Source organism: Castanea sativa, chromosome 4, assembly GCF_040712315.1.
Source record: "Castanea sativa cultivar Marrone di Chiusa Pesio chromosome 4, ASM4071231v1".
Lineage (NCBI taxonomy): Eukaryota > Viridiplantae > Streptophyta > Magnoliopsida > Fagales > Fagaceae > Castanea > Castanea sativa.
In genome coordinates this window covers 3,633,244-3,654,133 of record NC_134016.1, presented here as the reverse complement: position 1 = coordinate 3,654,133, position 20,890 = coordinate 3,633,244, and the positions used below count along the sequence as shown (strand labels likewise).

The window sequence follows — 20,890 nt, the reverse complement described above, 5'->3', positions numbered from 1 at the left end:
ATCCACTGGTGATGGTGTGAAGAAAATTTCACTAACCAAATGTGGAGATTACAAAAGAGGCACAAAGTCACTTTCACAAAACCCAATCCCCAAATACACCCTAAAATCTCTCTCAAAAATACAAAGTTTAAGGCTTCACCTAAAAAGAAGTTTTTCTACTCTCTAATCATTTCACAACACTGCAGCCCTTTCTTTAGCTAAAGCAATATATATATATATATATATATATATATATATATATATATATATATATATATATATATATATATATATTTTGGTTGAGTTCAAGTTACACCAGGTGTAACTTTAAGTAATGTTACACCACCCAATAACTTGTTATTGAATTAATATTTTGAAAATCCAAACGTTAAATTACATGTCCTATATGTTCTTAACTTGCTTGCCAATTTTCATATCAATTGGATGTTATTTACCATTTGATCCATAAACTTATCTTTTATGCATTATTTTAAACTACAAAAACTTGAATTTTAACAATTGATCGATGACATAGTTATTAATCTTTGATTACCTTAAAATTTTGCAAGCATAGAGAATATATGAAAATAATGTAATCTAACAGTGGATTTGTTAATATTCGAATCCAATTAAAAAATATTGAGTGGTCTAACATTGCTTAAAGTTACATCAAGTGTAACTTGAACCCAACCCTCTTTATATATATATAAGTTGTCAAAGTCAAATAGAACTCCTAGTTATGTTGAATTTCAAGATCATGCTCCTGATGATTCCCAAAGTCTTCAATCAAACTGTGTGGCCAAACAACCTCCTTGATAGCTTCAATCATAGACACGTTTTCAACTTCATTGGTTAACAATGCAATAGTTGACTGCAGTATCGACCTCCAACTCACTGGAGGTTAACCTCTAGCTTTATAGTAGAACAAAGATTTTGTAGATCTCCAACATAGTCTGAATCAACATATCTAGCTAAGTGTCTTCCAACAAATTCATACCTCTCAAACTTAAAACCCAAATCAGCATTCCCAAAATACATCTCAAGATTCATTTAGCAACTTGTCAATGACCTTTATCCTAATCTTGCATATAATGACTAGGTTCCACATTGACAGCTTGAGAAATGTTGGGCTGAGTGCGCACTACTGCATATACGAGGCTGCCAACCAAGCCAACCATATTGGTATTAGAGCTTCTTCTATCACAACAATAACATCACAAGGTACACAAAAACACACAAAAGACATTTCTTTATGTTCTACATTGTCAATGGTTAAACTGAATGACAAAGGAGGAGACATTAAATAACACTAGTTTTTCTTTTACAAGTAAAATATGACAACGTAAAAACTGCAACAATGAAGGTATACCTTTACTATCTAAGTCAGGTCTTGGAGGACTCATTCTATTGTTGCAGCAGATGAGGTTACCACTTTTCCAGATTGGAGTCTTATATACATGCAGCAATGATTTCTGCACTGACCACCACACTTCACATTCAGATGTAATTGCCATTAGCTTTTGATGTTTTCCAAGATATCAGCCCAACAAAATGAAGAGCAGAACGGCACTAAGGAGTGAGTATCAGCAAGTGACATCAGCTTTCAACAAGTGAAGTTCATATTCAACTGAGATTATAGCAAATCAGAATACTTCGGGACCTGTATAAACAAATATTCAACATAAATTTAACCACGGGAAGAATATAATTAAATGTGCTAGTGGGTGTTTTGGGTTACAAGATAAAGTAACACACTTATTAATAGCAAAGCGTAATGCTCAAAATGTTGACTAGGTTTAAAGTTGTTCAGCCTTGTTTAGACACTAGCAGCTATCGCTGCTTCATTTTGGCATAGACTGCAAAATTAGTAATGTAAGACATTTTAGATTTAGCATTCATACTTGTATGTTCTATCTTTTTCCAAGAAAACTGCATAATGTATCTTGTTTCAACTTATCACTGACAGTGAGGCTTTTAGTGTAGGAGCTACAACTAAAATTGGATTTAAACACAGTAAGATATTTTTGTCATGGCTGACTTAATTAATATAAGTTTTTAACTGATATTTCTGAGTAATACAATTAATTTCAAAACCAAATGGTACTAATTGAATAATTGCAAATAAAAGTTAACTTACAGAGACATATGTTCATTACCTTATCCAGTCACTGTAGGCAAGTATCCTTCAAACTTTTGTATGAATTGGAGCACCCAAATGGGTTGGCCTTTTAGTTAAGACAACAAGAATGAAAAGAAGAGAAGGCTGTAACAGACATGTAAAAATCCATTAACTGAAGTTAGTATGTTAAATTGCTCTGGCAGAGATACGTAGAAGTGATTTTCTGTGAAACAATTTTGACAATTAATCAAGTGTGCAAGATGGCTAACCATCAGATTCATCCCTTGGCAAGCATTGAAGTGTTGAAGTCACTGTAACAAAGGGCTCTTGGTGAGGCCATAATAATGGAATAAGATTTGATAGGTAGATGAACTGTTAGGAATCTGTGTAGCTAATTTTGGTTAGCATCCTCCACAATCAATTTCAAGGAATGTAACCAAACAAAATTCTAAACCAAATGGTGATTTTTGAATAATAGGCAATAAAAGTTATATATGTCCAATACCTTATCTGCTTTCTATTAAGAACTGTTCTTCCAACATGTTCATGAATTGGAGCATCCAAACCAATTGGCCCTTTTGTTAAGGCAAAGCTTACAAGAAGAGAAGAACAAGATTGGCATTAATTGAAGCTAGAAAGATCTGATGAAGAAATTATTTGGGAAGTATTTCGGCAATCAATCAACATGCAAGATGGCTTTTGAACAGATGTATACCTTAAGAGTGCAGTAAAGTTCAGGTGTTGATGAAAAAAAGCCTCTAAATTAGCCAACCATAACCCAAAAAATAAATAAAAGATTCAATGGGTGGATGATGATATGAACTCCACTAACAATTGTGATGAAACCCGATAACAATGATGGTTTGGAACCCCAAGATCATGTAGACCTCCTTGATTTGCATCAAATGACATACTGGAATTCAGTATATTAGAGAAGATCCATTGCTAAGTACATAGGAGCCGGAAGAACCCATGATGTAAAAGCTGGAAAAGTTAGACTCACTTGATATTTTGTTGTTTGACAAAGGTAGTGCTACTACGTAGAGTAAACTTGTAAACATTTGCAGATATAGACGCGATATTAGTACAATTGGCCAGCAACCAGAAATTTCACACAGTTTAAAAAGAAGAAGAAGAAACTCAGAAAAAGTAATATGGCTTACCAAAAATTTGAGAACTTGATATCAGACATAAAATGAAAAGAGGCTCTCTTTTCATTTGAATCTCAAGTTGTTCCTCTTTCTTGGGGACATTAAACAGGTCATTTACAGACAAGTCAAATGAAAGAAATTCACAGCGCTTTGCTCAAATCCTTTTTCAGATGTTTGAAGTTTGGAGGGAATGAAACAAATTTGGAGCCCGTTGATCAAATGTGCCTTTTATCGGAACATTGAAAAATAACTAGCATCTTTAATTTAATGAGGCATTGCACCACATCCAGTGCTGGTAGAAATTCCGGCTTCTTGCAACTGTTAACAAACAGATGATGTATAAATGAAAGGTTCCCCAACTACAGAAGAAAAAAATTCCATTCTTTCTAATTTGTGGTTTTAACTTTTAAATATTATGGTGGTTTGTATTGAAGTAGATGAGGTTTGAGGTAAGCATAAAATCCCTAAGCATTTAGCCTTGTCCAACAGAAATCGATCTTTAGTCCTAACATATTAGGCATTAGACAACAATAGTGATGCTTGGGATTCACCGTCTATTGAAAACAACAATACGACTCCACATAAACCAAAAGTAGAAAAAAAACATTCATTATAGTTTACCAAATATCTATCATTGAGCTCATCTATAGTCTTAAACATGTGAAAGAAAATATCTCCAAGATGCATAAGGAAAAAAAAAATACGAGCAGCATAGAAAAAGATAGATTAATAAAACCTTCAAGCATCCAACTTCAATGACAATCAAAACATGAGCAGGGTCCTCAAGCTCTGACTGCTATCAATTTGCCACAAAATTTGAACCTAACAAAGAAGAATGAATTTAAGGAGAAATATTAGAAGATAAAGGATGGTGCCTGACTTATTAAAGTTCAATTATCTTCACAAACACTGCCATTTTTTTCAATTGCATTTTAATCACAGTTTTTATAAATTCAAGAAATCTAGTAAGCACAAGAAATAGAGATATCTGAAGGTTACGTTTGGTTAAGAGGGACACATCAGAAGAGAAGAACATGAGATTGGAGGAAACTCACAAATATTAATGAACTTCAACAAGATAGGAATCAAATTAATTCCCTGGCATTATAAAATTCTTGGATTTTCCTTGTCTGCTATTTAACCACTGGCAGCAAACAGTATGAAATATTCAGCTTTTTTTTTTTTGGTAAAGTAAGCATCAGATGGTATTGAATTCCAATAAATTTCCAACATCTTTGGCAGACATTCCACTTAGTTAACAACATAGAGCATCTCTATTGGCAAGGATTGCACTTCTTCCATAATTTGCTAAAGAAATTAGCAAATCTTGATCCCTAAAATTCAACTCTTCAGGAAAGGAAAAGTTGCCCCACCAGTCCAACAAGGCTTTAAGATCATCAAAATATGATACCTTCAACTAAGAATGTCATTAGGTGTCAAAGTTTGACCAATTTGAAAACTATAGCTCAGGTCACTGCAAGAAGAATAGAAAATGCAGACTACCACCCATGGATATATATTCTACACTTACTGCTTTTACAGGTTTAGCTAGAAAGATGTTTTCTTTGTTATCACTGTTTGTGTTTAGTAAATAAATCATAAATGTCTATTATTCAATATGACATAATTTTCACTAAAAAGATCACCCATTTTCTTTAGCTTTCTTTTTCTCTCACAATTTTTTTTTAACTGTGGCAGATGTTATAAATCTGGATTTTAAAGGTTAGTTATTATGGGTGTTGTTGGCATAGAACACAATAGAAATAAAGACAGAGGAATAGGTTACCTATCATTAACGGTCAAAGCAAATGAATCTAATCTCCCCAAGTAGGATTCGAACCTACAACCAATCAGTTAACAGCCAACCACTGTACCGTTGAGCTACTGAGGAACAATGACAGATTAGAAGCATGATGATGGTACAAAGTAAAAGATCCCATTGGACCTGATAATAGCATAATACAATGCTAAGACTGTGAATGTTATGTGAACTACAACTCGACAGCATTCTGTTATGTGAAATTGAGGTACCTGAACTTGTTTTGCACATTAATGCATTTCAGTTCTTTCCCCTGTTGATTAAAACCACGCAATAACCTACAAGCACATCATTTATATTTGCTTCCTTAATAATAAAAAAATGTTTACTAGAAGGAGATCAAGTTTAGATAAAATTACCACACAATTTCTGTATAATTGGAAAATGGGCAATGTTGGGCCATTTTTCTGTGACTGGGGATGCTGAAAATTCAGCGGCTTCTCTAATCTCTTGATTATCGTTTATTTCAGAAAGTGAAAAGAGGAATAAAGAAATTAGGGTTGACTATGAATATATATATAATTTGTTCATTCAAAGGAGAGTATATGAGAAGAGGATTTGAGGTATCAGAAAGCTTACACGCTTATCTCTGGAATGTGGGCAATCATCAAGGGAAGAAAGGTTATTGCAGTTCCAAATTCTGAGTTTTTTAAGGGAAGAAAGGTTGCCCAACCACTCAGGTAAAGTTTCTATTCCATCAAAACCATCGATACGCAGAGTTTCAAGGACAGTGAAGTGTTGAATTTCGTCTGGGAGAGAGTTGAGTTTAAGCCACCCTTTCAATTCTAGAAAGTCGAGTGTCGTATGAGAGTGTTGGATGAAATTGAGACTGGGGAAAACATCCAGCTCCTCAAGCATTTTAATGACCCCTCTGGCAGTCGCGTGATGTTGCTGCAATCTTCAATTCATAAAAGTTGTAAGAAAGCACAACTCTCCTAGACAATCATATATTGTCAACTCCTCGAGGGAAAAGAGGGGTTGCGAGGTGTCTAGTATATAACTCAGTTCCTCACAATCTTCTATCCGGAGTGATTGGAGAGAGGTACAGAAAAGTTGCTCTGGCACAGAAGTAAGTCTTGACACATTAGAAATATGGGCGGACTTGAGTGCGGTAAGATTGCTGCTAATCCTTTCCAAATGACTATGCATAAAGTGTTCAGCCTTGATTTGCAATAAGCAACTATCACTGCTACTTTTTGAGTAGACTGCAAAAATAGTTTATGTAAGCACTTTAGGTTTAGCATTCATACATGTATGTTTCTCCAGGAAAACTGCACTAATATGGCTTTTAGTGTATGAACTACAACTTTTTTTTGATGAGTAATAGTAATAAACTTGATTGAGACCAAAATAGAATCACCCAAACTATACAGGAAGTATACAGATGGGTACTAAAATTATATAATAGCACAGTAAGATATTTTTGACATGGCTGACTTAATCAATAGAACATTTTAAGTCATATTTCTGAATTATACAATTAATTTAAAAACCAAATGGTACTAATTGAATAATTGCAAATAAAAGTCAACTTATAGAGACATATGTTCATTGTCTTATCCACTCACTGTAGGCTAGTATCCTTCTAACTTTTGTATGAATTGGAGCACCCGAACTGGTTGGCCTCTTAGTTAAAGACAACAAGATTGACAAGAAGAGAAGGCTGTAACAGACATGTAAAAATCCATTAACTGAAGCTAGAATGTTAAATTGCTCTGGCAGAGATATGTAGAAGTGATTTTCTGTGAAACTCTTTTCAGAGTCAATCAAGTGTGCTAGATGGCTAACCATCAGATTCATACGTTAGAGAGCATTGAAGCGTTGAAGTCACTGGAACAAAGGGCTCTAGGTGAGGTCATGATAACAGAATAAGATTTGATAGGAAGAATGCTATGCTGTCCGTCTGTCCCATGTAGTGATCCTCAGGCACCTGGGCCAAATGGAAAACAACGGAGATCAGAGTCCAATATACAAAAATGAAGTTCAATCCTATGGGATCAATTCTTGCATCTGGGTCTCATGACAAAGAAATTTTCTGTGGAATGTGCATGAGAATTCCAAGAATTTCATGGTTTTGAAAAGGCACAAGAATGCAGTTTTGGATCTTCATTGGACTACTGAAGGATCATAGATAATATCAGCCAGCCCTGACAAAACACTGAGGGCATTGGATGTTGAAAATAACAGAAACAAATCAAGAAAACGCTAGAACACTCCTCATTTGTGAATTCATGCTGTCCTTCTTGGAGAGGGCCACCACCACAATTTTGAGAAGAACTTGTTGAAGTGTAGCTGGTCATCTGATGGAAGCGAAGTCACAGCTGGGAGTTCAGATCGGATGGTTTACATATGGGATACAAATTCTAGACGCATCTTGTATAAGCTCCCTGGCCACACTTTTTTCAGTCAATGAGTGTGTTTTTCATCCTAGTGAATGTTTGTTGGATCTTGTAGTAGTGATAAACATATTTATTTGGGGGAAGATCTTAAAATTGAAAGAACTTGCACCTTAGTGACTGTATTTTCAACCATTAGTTCGCTCTTTAAGTGTCCTTCAAAGACTTTTAAAAGGTTGTATCTCTAATGTAGTTCCTCAAGTATTTGGTATCTATATTGGCAATGAAGATTATTTTCCATTTTGGAGTATTGTAGCTCATGTATTTTGGTAAGTGAAGTTTACATTTACCCAAGATTCTAGTAAATTTGCAACTACAGGACCTGAATAAACAAATAATCAACATATATTGAGCCATGGGAAGAATTGAATTAAATTTACTAGGGGGTTCTTTAGGTTACAAGATAAAGTAACAGAGTCAGTAATAGTAAAGCTTAAAGCTGAAAATATTGACTAGGCATAATGTGATTCAGCCTTGATTATCAATTAATAACAATCACTGCTACTTTTTTGGGTGGACTGCAAAATTAGTTTATGTAAGCAATTTATATTTAGCATTCATACATGTATGTTCTATCTTTTTTCAAGAAAACTACATATTGTATCTTGCTTCAACTTATTATTGACAATGAGGATTTTAGTGTAGAGACTACAACTAAAATCAAATAATAGCACAGTAAGATATGTTTGTCATGGCTGACTTCATCTTCCTGAGTAATACATTAATTTCTAAACCAAATAGTACTGATTGAATAATTGCAAGTAAAAGTCAGCTTACAGAAACATATTTTCACTGCCTTATCCACTCACTGTAGGCTATTATTGTTCTAACTTTTGTATGGAGCACCCAAACAGGTTGGCCTCTTATTTAAGACAACAAGACTGACAAGAAGAGAGAGACTGTTAACAGACAACATGTAAAAATCCACAAACTGAAGATAGCATTATTAAATTTTCTGGCAGAGATAGGTAAAAGAGATTTCTGTGAAACAATTATGACAATCAATCAAGAGTGCAAGATGGGTAATCATCAGATCTTTAACTAAGCAAGCTGTAAAATGTTGAGGTCACTGGAACATAGGCACTGGGCGAGGCCATGATAACAGCCTAAGATTTGATAGGTAGATGAACTGTTAGGAATTCTGTTTAGTAGAAAAGATCTCTTTTTGTGAAACAATTATGACAAGAAGAGAAAAGCTGTTAACAGACAACATGTAAAAATCCACAAACTGAAGCTAGTATTATTAAATTTTCTGGCAGAGATAGGTAAAAGAGATTTTCTGTGAAACAATTATGACAATCAATCAAGAGTGCAAGATGGGTAATCATCAGAGCTTTAACTTAGCAAGCTGTAAAGTGTTGAGGTCACTGGAACATAGGCTGTGGGCGAGGCAATGATAACAGCCTAAGATTTGATAGGTAGACGAACTGTTAGGAATTCTGTTTAGTAGAAAAGATCTCTTTTTTAGTATATACATAGGACATGGAAGTAACTATGGTGTAAAAGCTGAAAAACTTACATCCCATCTGATACATTAATTCTCTAATTTGGTGATGTGTTTGCAATGAGCTGTTGAATATGTTTTGCAGCTCTTGAAGAGATAATTCCATTATCTTGAAGGGATAAAGGGAAAAAAATAGGGGAGAGTGAAAAGAGGAATTTAGAAATCAGAGTAAAATATAAATATATGACAAGAGGATGAGTTATGAGAAAACTTGGACCAACCTGTGCAGCTACACATTGACATCAGTCAGCTGGAATGAAGATATCTGGAATGTGGGAAATTTTGGACCACTCTGTGCCGCTCTCCTTTGCACATCTTTCCTTTAATTTGGGGCATTTATAAATCTCCAGTCTTTCTAATTTGGTGAGGCCTCGCATGGTTTGCGCTGTGGGCAGATACATCAGGTTCTTGCAGTCAACAAGATAGAGTTTTTGAAGAGAAGAAAGCTTGCCCAACCACTCAGGCAAAGCTTCCATTCCATGGAAGTTGAATATCCACAGATCTATAAGGGCAGTGAAGCTTAGAATTTCATCCGGAAGAGAGTTGAGTCTAGCCCACCCATACAAATATAGAATTTTGAGTGACTCGTGTGAGTGTTGGATGGAAGTGGAGCTGAGACTGGGGAAAGCATCTAGCTCCTCACTATACCCACCGATTGCCAAAGACATCAAGCTGTTGAGGCAATCTAATAACCCCTCTGGCAGAAGCATTAACTTTCGGCATTTGCTTATTCTTAATTGGCTAAGAGAATGCAATTCTCGTAGATTTGGAATTGATTTTAGATTAGGACATTCTGTTATCTTTAAATCTGAAAGTGATGAACAGGACTGTAGCCCGATGGATAGAACTTCAACACCACACTCTGATATCTCCAAGCGTCGAAGGGATGTAGCACCTTGCATTGTTGGAAAAGACTTTAGACTAGGACAACCATTTACCACCAACTCCTCAAGGGAAATGAGGGTGTGTACAGTGTCTGGCATATAACTCAGTTTCTCACAATCTTCTATCTGTAGTGATCGGAGAGAGGTACTAAAAAGTTGCTTTGGCAGAAAAGCAAGTTCTGACACATAAGAAATACATAGGGACGTGAGAGTGGTAAGCTTTCCACAAATCATTTCCAATGCTGTGCTGCCTATTTTGGAAATCTTTAATTTCTGTAGAGATGGAAAATGAAAAGGAGCACTTTTCAGTTGTGGACACACTCCAATGATCAACTCCTCAAGGCAAGGAAACACTACACATTTTGTTGTCACTTCCATAACATCCTTCCACTCCACTAGGCTGTTCATTTTCTCCAATTTGAGTCTTCTTAATGCCGGGAACAATACATTTCTATAATTGTCATCACTATATATGCTGTAAAACGAGATTCCTATACATGTCACCCTATCCATTTTCTTTATTTGAAGAACCTTAAGGCATGGTAGATGCCCGAGGATGGGAACTTCTTCACATTTGCTGCAGTTTAATAAATTTATCTCGATCAAATTGTCAAAAAGCAACAAAGCATCCATAGCACAACTTGTCAACATCCATGAAGGGAATTTCTTTCCTCCAAAACCATCAATCATTAAGCTTTTCAAATATTGATGAGGCCGGAGCCCTTCCAACACTTCTTCATCATTATGGTAGTTGACTTCTCTATATGAACTACCACTCCAGTGAAACCTCAACTGGTGGAGTTTGGCCTTCTCTGCTAAATTTGCACTTCTTGCTTCTTCTCTATCCTTCACATTCTCTAGACTTTTGATGATTAATTCTCCACTAAGTTCATTTAAGCATCCCAATTCTTCAATTCGATGACCTGCACCTTGACCCACATTGAAAATTTTCAAAGTTCGTAGGCAAGTCAACTGTCCCATATATATTGGTGGTTGCTGAATGTAAACAACATAATCAACATAAATATGTCTCAAATTAACCAATTTTTTCAGATCTTTTGGAAGCTTTTTGAAACGACGGCAATTTTCAATTCTTAGAGTTTGCAAATTGTAGAGCTTGGTGATTGTCTTTGGTAATTCTATGATGTTAGTCATTGAGATATGGAGAAGCCTCAAGTGTACTAACCGACCAATTGAATTTGAAAGCTCTATTATCTTAGGCCCGTATAACTTTAGAACACGTAAGCATTCAAAATTTGATAATAAGATTTCAAATGGAACATTTTCTGAAGTAAATGTGCGCAATCTTCTAACATGGTCTTTTGATAATGGAATTCTTGGCACCATTTCCCCATCAGATTGGATGCAAACACGTCGTACATGGTTAATGTCATCCACTGAATTGCCCTTCAAAATCAGGGTTTCAAATTTTGAAATTGAGAGGGCAAGATCATGCACCAAATCATGCATCTTACAATGCGTAATATTGCCATATAAATCCTTTTCCACATCATGGAATAAGGAATTTGCTAACAATATATCAAAATACATGTAACCAATATCCTCCATCACCAAACCATTTCCTTGAGATGGTTGAAGGAACCCTTCAGCCATCCAATGTTGAATTAATTCTTTTTGGTTCATATCATAACCTTTAGGAAAAATTGAACAATATACAAAGCATTGTTTTAAAGATGGTGATGGAAGATGATCAAAACTTAATTTTAATATTGGTAACATTTCATTGCTATCATGTAGGGAATTCCAAACTTCATTATTTTGAATTGCCAACCATTGACTTTTCTCCCTTTTATGCAACATTGTTCCCCCTAAAACTCTTGCAACTAATGGAACTCCTCCACATTTTTTAGCAATCTTCCTTCCAACAGCATCCAAATCTGGAGTTAATGGAATTCTTTCATTTGCTGATACTATTTTCTTGATTATGGACCAACATTCATCTTTTGATAATTTTTCCAAGTTGCATCGTGAAAGTGTCTCCATAATTTTTGCCACCTTGTCACTACGAGTTGTTACAATAATGTTATTTCCAAGATTTGAACAAATTTTCAACAAACAACTCTTAAATGTATTCCATTCCTGTGGATTTTCATTCCATACATCATCAAGTATTAGAAGATATCTTTTACTTTGCAACTGTTCTTGAAGACATTCAAGAATTGCATTCTTATTTTCCAGTGTACTTGATTCATGGGTAAGGGATTCAAGAATCTCTCTCAAAATCCTTTTATCGTCGAAATTATTGGAGACACATACCCATATTGTTGCATCAAAATGTCTTTTTACTTGCTCATGATTGTAAACTAGTTTTGCTAAAGTTGTCTTTCCCAAACCTGCCATTCCTACAATAGGAATGACCGAGAGTTGTTGATTGGATGCACCAAGCAGCAAGTCTACTATTTTTGAGACATGATCTTCCCTTCCAACAACCTCAGAATGATCAATAGAGGAGTCTGTCTCCCGGTTTGGAATCATCTCAGGATTTACATTTACTAAATCTGCTCTAGTAAGTCCAAATCCATTTGCTTCATCATTAATCTTTTTCAATGATTCATTAATAGTCTTAACTTTTCTGGCCATCTTCATACGGAATGCAATGGGATTTGATAATGAAAAGAAGAAGCATACCTTTCTCTTCATATGGTTTTGGATCTCTACCTTTCTCCGGAGAATCTCGTAAGCAAACTCGTCCAGCACGTCATCAGCATCATAAGCAACATCTTTCAGCCTCTGCAGCCAACGCCTCACAGGCTGGTCATTCACTTGCCTTCTCTCTGCATCAGCCAACACATCTTGAATCATCTCTAATGAGTCACGAAGTCGTGTCAGCTCCTCCGTGAAACCCCAAGCAAGGCTAATCTGCTCCGTAACAAGTGAAATTAGCTTGCTTAGTATTTCCTTAGCAACACTTTGAATAAACATAGTCTGAGGCATCTTTTGGTTGGTGCTCTGATAAGTCAGAATTAAGCCTCAAGAATTTGGAAACAATAGCAGAATTGTGATGTGAAAGACTTGCAGCAAGCAACTATTATTAGAAGAGGGGAATATCAACTTGTACACATCTATGGGGCCTTATTGGAAGGTGATATATAACTGTGTCATGTGGTAGGGCTTGCCAACCATCATTAATAAATAGTGCAACTGATATAAAGTCAACAAAGTAATGCAGTAATACCTGGCCACCATTCTGCGCATCAGTATTTAACTACGAACTGTGACCGAATCAATGAAAAATATTTAATCAAGATTACTAAAATGTAATATAGAAATATCAACTTTCCAGTATTACTTGTATATCACGCAGTAAAGCTAAGTCTATTGTAATTTGTTGAGCAAAACCAAATATATATATATATATATATATATGTATATGTGTGTGTAATACCGGTTTCACTTAAATTTAATTTAATTGCTTCTAGAGTGAAATTGATGAATTATTTAATTTATTTTAAAGGTGATATTATTTTATATTATGATCGCTACAAAAATAAATAAATAAATAAAAGAAAATGTAACGCAGAAAGTTATTTTGTGGATTGTTCATTTATAATTTTTAGTCTTCTTATCAATTAAGGAAAAGAATAAGAGATTAAAACCTATTTGGATTAGGAGTTTAAGTGTTATTGAAATCCTTTAGAGTTCTAGTCTATCTAAACAACCTTAATTTGAGTTTAATTAGGAATTAAAGTCTTGGAAGCTGCTTATTTAAGTTTTATGGGCTTCTTGAAGGCTAAAGAAATAAGTTTTAGTGGGTTTTAAATTCCAGCCCAAGTAGGAAATGTTAATTCCAACCCAATTAGGAAATGTATTTAACGTGTAAAGTAAAAGAGCACTCCTTTTTTCTCTCCTGAGCTTGTGAGTGGTGTGTGAAATTTTTTTAAACACTTGAGAGATTTTGAGCCAAAGAAAGGTGTTCTTTTGGTAGAGCTTTGGACTCATCCACTTTTGTCGAGTTGGTCAGGCCTATCCGACGAATTGTTTGAAAGATAAGTTTTGTTGCACCAATTTTTGGGCTTTCCAACTGCAGATGGCTTGAATCTCCTGAAAAAGAGAGAGATTTTCGTGTCTTAGTCCAACATTTTTTGATTAAAATTCCTAATTTTATTGTACCCAAAATATTATTCTATTGTAAATTTCTCCAACATAAGCTACTACAAATTTTATTACAAAAAATTTACAAATTGATATGATAATCATTGTAATAGGTGTTGCTTTAACAAAGATAATAAGTGTATAAATTACTTTTTGTGATTATTAATACATTAATTTATAAAACATATATAGTAAATATAAGAGTGATCACCAACTAGCATAGGCAAGAGATTATTTGTTCACGCATTTTGTATATGTATTTTTTCCTATTATGTGTTTTGCATGTCTTTAGCTTGAGATAGAAACTTTTCTTTCTTTACTAGGTAAGTTGCTATTCTTGACTATCAAAAAATAATTTGACTTGATCGTGTATGAAGGATCACTAGTTAGACCTTTTCTTTTGCTTTTAGGAGAAAGGATTTAGTTCCTGGTCTCATTTTGTTTGGTGCAAAGATTAGCTCCAAACCAGTTTGGAAGCAGAGACGGACCTAGCCTTGGGCTGGAAAAAAATTCTTAGTATGTGTGTACACAGAGAAAAATTTCAATTTGTCCCAAAAAAATGCAATCTTGGCCCCCTCCTTCCCAAAAAATTATAAACTGGTCCAGGAAATCCAAAACTTTATGTTCTATTCTGTCCCTTTTGCTCAATTGCCTAAAGAATAATTACAATAACCTTTGGATAATAACCAAAAAAAAAATTAAACCACAAATGTGGTCCAAAGAAACCCAATTGCCCAAAAAATTATATGAATCACCTGTAGACAAAAGAACCCAATTGCCCCCAAAAATAATATGAACCACCTGTAGACAAACTAATATTGACAACAAAAGTAAAGCACAAATTTAGCATTATCAAATGTATGATTTTTAGGTCACATAGTGTATGAAGTTTTTAATGTTATTTTTTTTTAAGTTACTTTGTGTTTACTGTAATAATAATGTTTATTTTTTCATTAAAAAAAATTATATAATGAGCTTTCTGTAAGAATTTGTTTGGTAGTGTTACTTTTTAAGAAATGAGAGAAATGTGTCAATCTTATGTCAAAATATTATTTAAATGGTTAGGTAGGTGTAGGATAAATTCCTTACAATTAGTTATTGTTGCCTTTTTTTTTTTTTTAAGATCATGGAAATATAATGTTCAATTTTTATTTTTATTTTATTAAGAAAAATTCAAAATAATTTAGAAGCTCGTATTGAAAAGGTAGTATTGTCAACATCTAGTTTGATGTCCCAATTTCTAAAATCCATCAAATAAATTTTTGAAAATTCACCGTATATAAAATTCTAATAGTTCATTATAGAATTATCAGGATTATATTATGATGTTAATTAACAAAATGCAATTGAACAAGCTTATGTTCAGTTTGGTCTATACCTTCTTCTTCTTCTTCTTTTTTTTTTTTTTTTTCTTTTTTACTTTGGCCCCCCTCATTTCTGAATCCTAGTTCCATCCCTATTTGGTAGTATCTCATTTAACCCACTATATGACAAATTATATTTCAATTCATGTATATTATTTAAACAAGACATATGGCTAATGAAAAATGCAATATGCCTAAAATACACATAAATGTTCTTTTTAACCGTCACATTTTGTCAAAATGGGTAAATATAATATTTTTATCTAAATTTGTTAGCAAATGAAGCCATTAATTTTTTCTTTTTCTTTTTGTAATTTTATAAAATAGCATTGCAAAACATTTTCTAGTAAATTTTTTAATAATATGTTTAAACAGTGTCATTTGCTAACATATTTGGATGGAAAGATCAAATTGATTTATTTTGAAAAAATAAGGAACTAAATTGACTAAAATACTTACCACACTACCCCATAAGCCTTATGGTGTCCGTTTTATAATAATTTTTTTTATCATCAAACCAATTAAGACAAATATTAGGTTTTGATATAGGTAGTAAAATTAGAACCTCAAGTCTATCGTTCGAGGACAAGATATTTTAAGAGCCAAGCAAACCCACCACTATCCCCTAAGTCAATATAAAAATCATAACAATAACAAAATAAAAAAATCTGTAACTTACCTGTCTTACCAAGCTGTAAATTAATGGTTTCTTTAATCCATTCAAGCGAGATAATAAAGCTTTGTAACCAAAAGTCTTACCAAGGACTTTGATAATTCATCCAAAAAAAAAACCAAGGACTTTGATAATCACACGAAACGTCCACTGAGGTGTTAGCTGAGCACGTAATTCAGGTGACAGGGAGATAATAGTCAACAGAGTTGTTAGTTTAGCACGTAATTCAGGTGACAGGGAGATAATAGAATCACCAACCTGTTTCAGGACCTTTAATCAGGGAAGAATGTGTCATATGTGTGTCCAAGGTTGTTTGGGAGGGGAAGGGAGAAGTATCTCATCTTTGTCACATGTGTCCTATACATGTATATAACCAACAAATATTGTGAGAGAAATGTCTTATATAACATTCTCATAAAATAATTTTTCATCGTGCATCAAGTTCCAATAAGTGACTCCTTACATGACTGTTGTGATCAATTCTCTTCTTTTTCTTAACGTTTGGGTAGTTGGGTATAACTCTTTTTTAATAGAAACAAACACAAAAGAGAGGAAATGTGTTTCTATACCAAAAATACACCAAAAATGCTCTTTAAAAGTTATAAGGTAGAGATAGTTGAATTTTAACTGTCGTTGAAAAAAAAAAAATTAGATTATTAGTTATGACTAACCGCGAACCTACGTATTGCGCATGATAATTATTTTTATGGTAGTTTTATTAAATTTTTTTATACAATTTAAACTAATTTAATAAAGAGTAATGTATTTTGTAATTATATCTTTATTTATTATAAGAATAATCATAAATGTAATATAGGAACAATCATAAATCATAAATTTAATAATTTTTGTCATACTAAAATGAAAAAAATACAATTTTTCTCCGAAATTCAAAAGGCAAGTTAAAGAAAATATTTATTTTTTAATAAAAATTATTTATAACATTTTCTGAATCATTAAAAAGAATATAAAATTTGAAAATTATTCTTTTAGTTTTAAACAAACTTTCTCAAACTTATTTTTTTTGCCTACAATCCAAAAATTAATAAAACTTAACTATGATTAATTGAACCAATTAGGAAAAAAATTTGTTATTTATAATCTACTAAGGTTATTTTCTTTGCAGAAATTGTAATTTCGTCCACCAAAAACATATTTTCAAATAAACAATTATTAGCAAAATCTAAGAATTAAATTTCTATATATGCATTGTTATAAAATAATAATAATAATAATAATTAAAGTAAAATTACGAAAGATAAAATTTGTCTCTCATCTAATAATTTTTGTTTAGCCAACATTTGTTTTTCTCTAAATAAATAGTATTATAGAGTACTTCTAATACAACTATTAAGAGTACTCTGTCCACCACCAAAGATTAAAAAATAATAAAAAATGATTAAAGTCTCATAGTTTATCATTTAAATTGCGCACTATAAAAATCATGCTATCAAATTACAATAACTACCAAATTAAATTATCCAAATCATGCTATGTAGTAGAATAATATTATATTTTTATATGCTATATTTAATTATTTATAACGCAATAGGATAACATTTAACAATCAAAGGGAGAGGAAAAAAAAAACACAACAATTAAAAAAAAAAAAACAAACTGAATTGCATTAACCTTGATAGGCTAAAAACATATTGACCCCTTGTGATGGATTAATTGATTAATTAGCCAAGTTTATTAATTAATCAAATTAACATGCAAAGCGTGGTAGCACAAACAAATCACCAATAAACTAAAGTATGCAGCGGAAAATAAATGACACGGTGATTTGTTTACGAATGAGGAAAACCTACACGGCAAAAACCCCACTAGGTGATTTTAAAGTCACCACTCCCGAAACTCCACTATTATCACAACAAGCGGTTACAAGTAAAGGAATTTCAAGTACCTTACCAACCTACAGTTGAACCCTTACCCCAATACCTAATTGGACTTGTTCTATAGTGACAGTTTCTCCTTTTGATGCACGACTCCCAAGTACGTGACTAACCAATTGCGCAGATCCCAGTACGCGACTTCAATCACCAACTAGAGAAGATTATTGGCTGCAAAGTTCTTCAATTCATCCACACGATAAAGATCAAGAAGATGCTCGGTTACAAAACCCAACGGTGCAAAAACACAGCAACTTCTTCACAAGAGAGATGAACTAGAGCAAGAACTTTGTCTCAAGTTACAATTTGCATGAATAAGGATTTCTCAATGCTTATGCAACTTTCCACATTTTGACGGCCCTTAAAATAATCATTTTATATGTCTAGGGTTAGGAGAAAGAAGGCCCAAAGACACATCCACGGATTAGAATTAAAATAGAACTCAGAATCTGTTTTTCTTAAATCTCGACAGCTAAAGGTGTCGAGGTGCTGTCGAGAAACTGTTGAACCTCGGGGCTAGAACAACTTCTTAAAACTCGATAGATGCAGCTGTCGAGCCAACTATCGAGCTTTAATGAAGAGCACTTCTAAGCTTGTTTCTTAGACAAACTTGCATGATTTTAACACTTGATCTTGAAACCTTGTTTCTTGAAGCATTAATCTCATCCTAAATTTATCCAATTACAAGTAAAGTGCGTTTTGACAAAGGATTAGCCAATTACATAAATAATGAATGACATATGTTCTAAACAAGTGAAACACATATGTCCTAACAATCTCCTCCTTTGGCAATCTGTGACAAAACCACAACCAACAAATGAACATATGAGAGAAGTCATAAATCACTCAACTCATATTCACTTGTTGAATACAATAAAATCTATTCTAACACAAACTCTTGAAAAATTTTGCAAGAAGAGAGTTTATGACAAGTAGATTTTGACAACTTGTATTTCTGAAACACTTTAAACAAAACTCATCAAGGCATCTTAGTGTGAAACAGAAATAATATATTGTATACAAATAAAGAAACATGTGTATAAAGAGAGAAAAGAAACAACACATGTAAAGATAGGTAAAATAAACATACATTATCACATATATAAAAAAGATGAGCACAATGTATGTAATAATGGTCACAAGACCTAGGTACAAGAAGAATATGTATCTAAAGTAAAGAAAAGAAAAAGATACAAATAATCCTCACTACATCCCTTAGCACTCAACACTCCCCCTATAAAAAAGATGTCCCTATACAAGCTCTCCCCCTAAGTATGACTACTCTTATAACCCAAAACTACTCCCCCTTTTTGTCACGAGTGACAAAGGGTAGAGTGTCAAGTAGACATCTCATCGGTAGAGCTAGCATCTCCACCATCATTATTCAAAGCATCATCGTTATCACCATCATCATCCCCAGATGTGGAAGCCACAGAAGGTGGTGGAGGAGAAATCTCGAGAGCAAAACCACCCATGGTCTCCTGTTGCCTAGCAATGCGACCAACATGAACATTCACCTGATACAACTCTGTAGAGAGCGTATCCAGGCGAACATCTATGCGTTGAAGCTGCGCCATGATGTCTCCTAATGACACATCGCTCGTAGAAGAGGAGGGAGCAGATGAGACACGAGCAAATCTGGATGGAGAGGAACGGGAGGAAGGAGTTGCTGAACTTGTCTGACGCGAGCTAAGCTATGCCTCACTACGTTTTACGGTAGCGGCATCTATGGCAACCATGACATGAAAATGGTCAGAGACAAGAAAAAGAATGGAAAAATGGCGTAAGATCCTCGTGATAGCGAAAGAAAAGATGAGCTTATCACGGGTAGCCGTATCCTTATACACATCTATGATAGAAAAGATGAAATGTGAAGGAAAGTCAATGGTAAGATCCTCAATAAGAGACAACAGAAAACAAGCACGAGGCTCTATGATAGAGTTGTAGTGAGAGAGAGGATGTAAGACAAAAGTCATCATCATGTTTAAGAAACGAGGACCTTTAGCAAAAGGTCAACATGACGTAAACTGGTGCTTATCCTAATCAGACTGGCACTTACAAAAAGCGGTAATCATCTCATCTTTGGACACAGTCCGCAGACGCTCACAACCAGGGTAGTCAGGATGCGCAACCTTCGAAACATGGAGCACATCGGATACTAACTCCGGTGTGAGAATTATACGCGTACCTCGAACGCGAGTGAGAAAGAGAGGTACTGAATAATCGAAGTCATGCATGTTAGAGTAAAACTCCTGGATCAGCACGGAAGGACAAGTGACCGGGACGTCACACAGTGACTCCCATTCCCGTTTTTGAAAGACATCGAGAAGGTCAGTGTCGGCAAAGTTTGCCAGAACAACTTGGCGTTCTGAATGAAAACCTTATTTAGAGAAGTTCTCCGAGAAGTCATGATGGGCTTTCTCATCACGGAAACGAATAGAAAGAGGAGTGGAATCAGAAGATGAAGAGGCATTAGAACGAAGAGGGTTCTAAGTCAGAATAGACTTACGTTTTGGTGCCATAGACACTACTAACGCAAACAGAAAGAGAGGGGGGAAAAAGATACACTCAGAAAAGTTTCAACACAATTCAAATATAATAAGTATATTGAAAAGATAGAACGTACGCATGGGGAATGCATGAACATGTGACATGCAATATGAAAGACATCATGGGCTCAACCCAATCCAATCCTACTAGCACACAAACATTTTGCACACATCTAAATGCATGAGAATACTGTGAGAATGCTAATGTGATGCAATGAATGGAGTTTTTAAGATCAAAACTACAAAACTTAACCCAAAAATTTCAACAATAACTCATCAATTTTGAAAAACCTCAAAATTTTTCAAAGACCCCAAAACCTAGGTTTCAAAAACATGAAATGCATGTAGAATGAGAGATAAGAAGCTTACCAAGTGAAGAAAAACTCGATGAAGCTTTGAGAAACCTTGAGAAATGGATTTGGAGTGAGAGAGAGAGATTTGGAAGAT

At 34.2% G+C, this 20,890-nt stretch overlaps 1 protein-coding gene, 1 non-coding gene and 1 pseudogene across 6 annotated transcripts; 1 reads left to right on the top strand and 2 right to left on the bottom strand.

Annotated features, from left to right (window-relative positions):
* Nucleotides 1-560: 560 nt before the first annotated feature.
* Nucleotides 561-12,837, bottom strand: LOC142630817 (disease resistance protein RGA2-like). Of its 5 annotated transcripts, none has more exons than XM_075804870.1 (13): nucleotides 9,190-12,837; nucleotides 6,637-6,998; nucleotides 5,648-6,273; nucleotides 5,428-5,517; nucleotides 5,281-5,346; nucleotides 5,036-5,133; nucleotides 3,986-4,071; nucleotides 2,814-3,567; nucleotides 2,604-2,690; nucleotides 2,368-2,481; nucleotides 2,136-2,242; nucleotides 1,349-1,639; nucleotides 561-1,137 (listed from the first exon to the last, which is right to left on the bottom strand). In XM_075804870.1, exon 1 carries the CDS (start codon nucleotides 12,805-12,807, stop codon nucleotides 9,211-9,213), a length of 3,597 nt encoding a protein of 1,198 aa, XP_075660985.1. In that variant the 5' UTR covers nucleotides 12,808-12,837; the 3' UTR covers nucleotides 561-1,137; nucleotides 1,349-1,639; nucleotides 2,136-2,242; nucleotides 2,368-2,481; nucleotides 2,604-2,690; nucleotides 2,814-3,567; nucleotides 3,986-4,071; nucleotides 5,036-5,133; nucleotides 5,281-5,346; nucleotides 5,428-5,517; nucleotides 5,648-6,273; nucleotides 6,637-6,998; nucleotides 9,190-9,210. The 5 variants fall into 5 exon arrangements, with proteins under 5 accessions (XP_075660985.1, XP_075660986.1, XP_075660984.1 ...); XM_075804871.1 differs by having other exon boundaries at nucleotides 2,604-3,567; nucleotides 6,637-6,731; nucleotides 6,871-6,998; XM_075804869.1 differs by having other exon boundaries at nucleotides 2,604-3,567.
* Nucleotides 5,069-5,140, bottom strand: TRNAN-GUU (transfer RNA asparagine (anticodon GUU)). Its single transcript has one exon. It is a non-coding gene; the product is annotated as a tRNA-Asn (tRNA).
* Nucleotides 7,045-20,890, top strand: part of LOC142630818 (uncharacterized) — a 27,283-nt pseudogene continuing 13,437 nt past the window's right edge.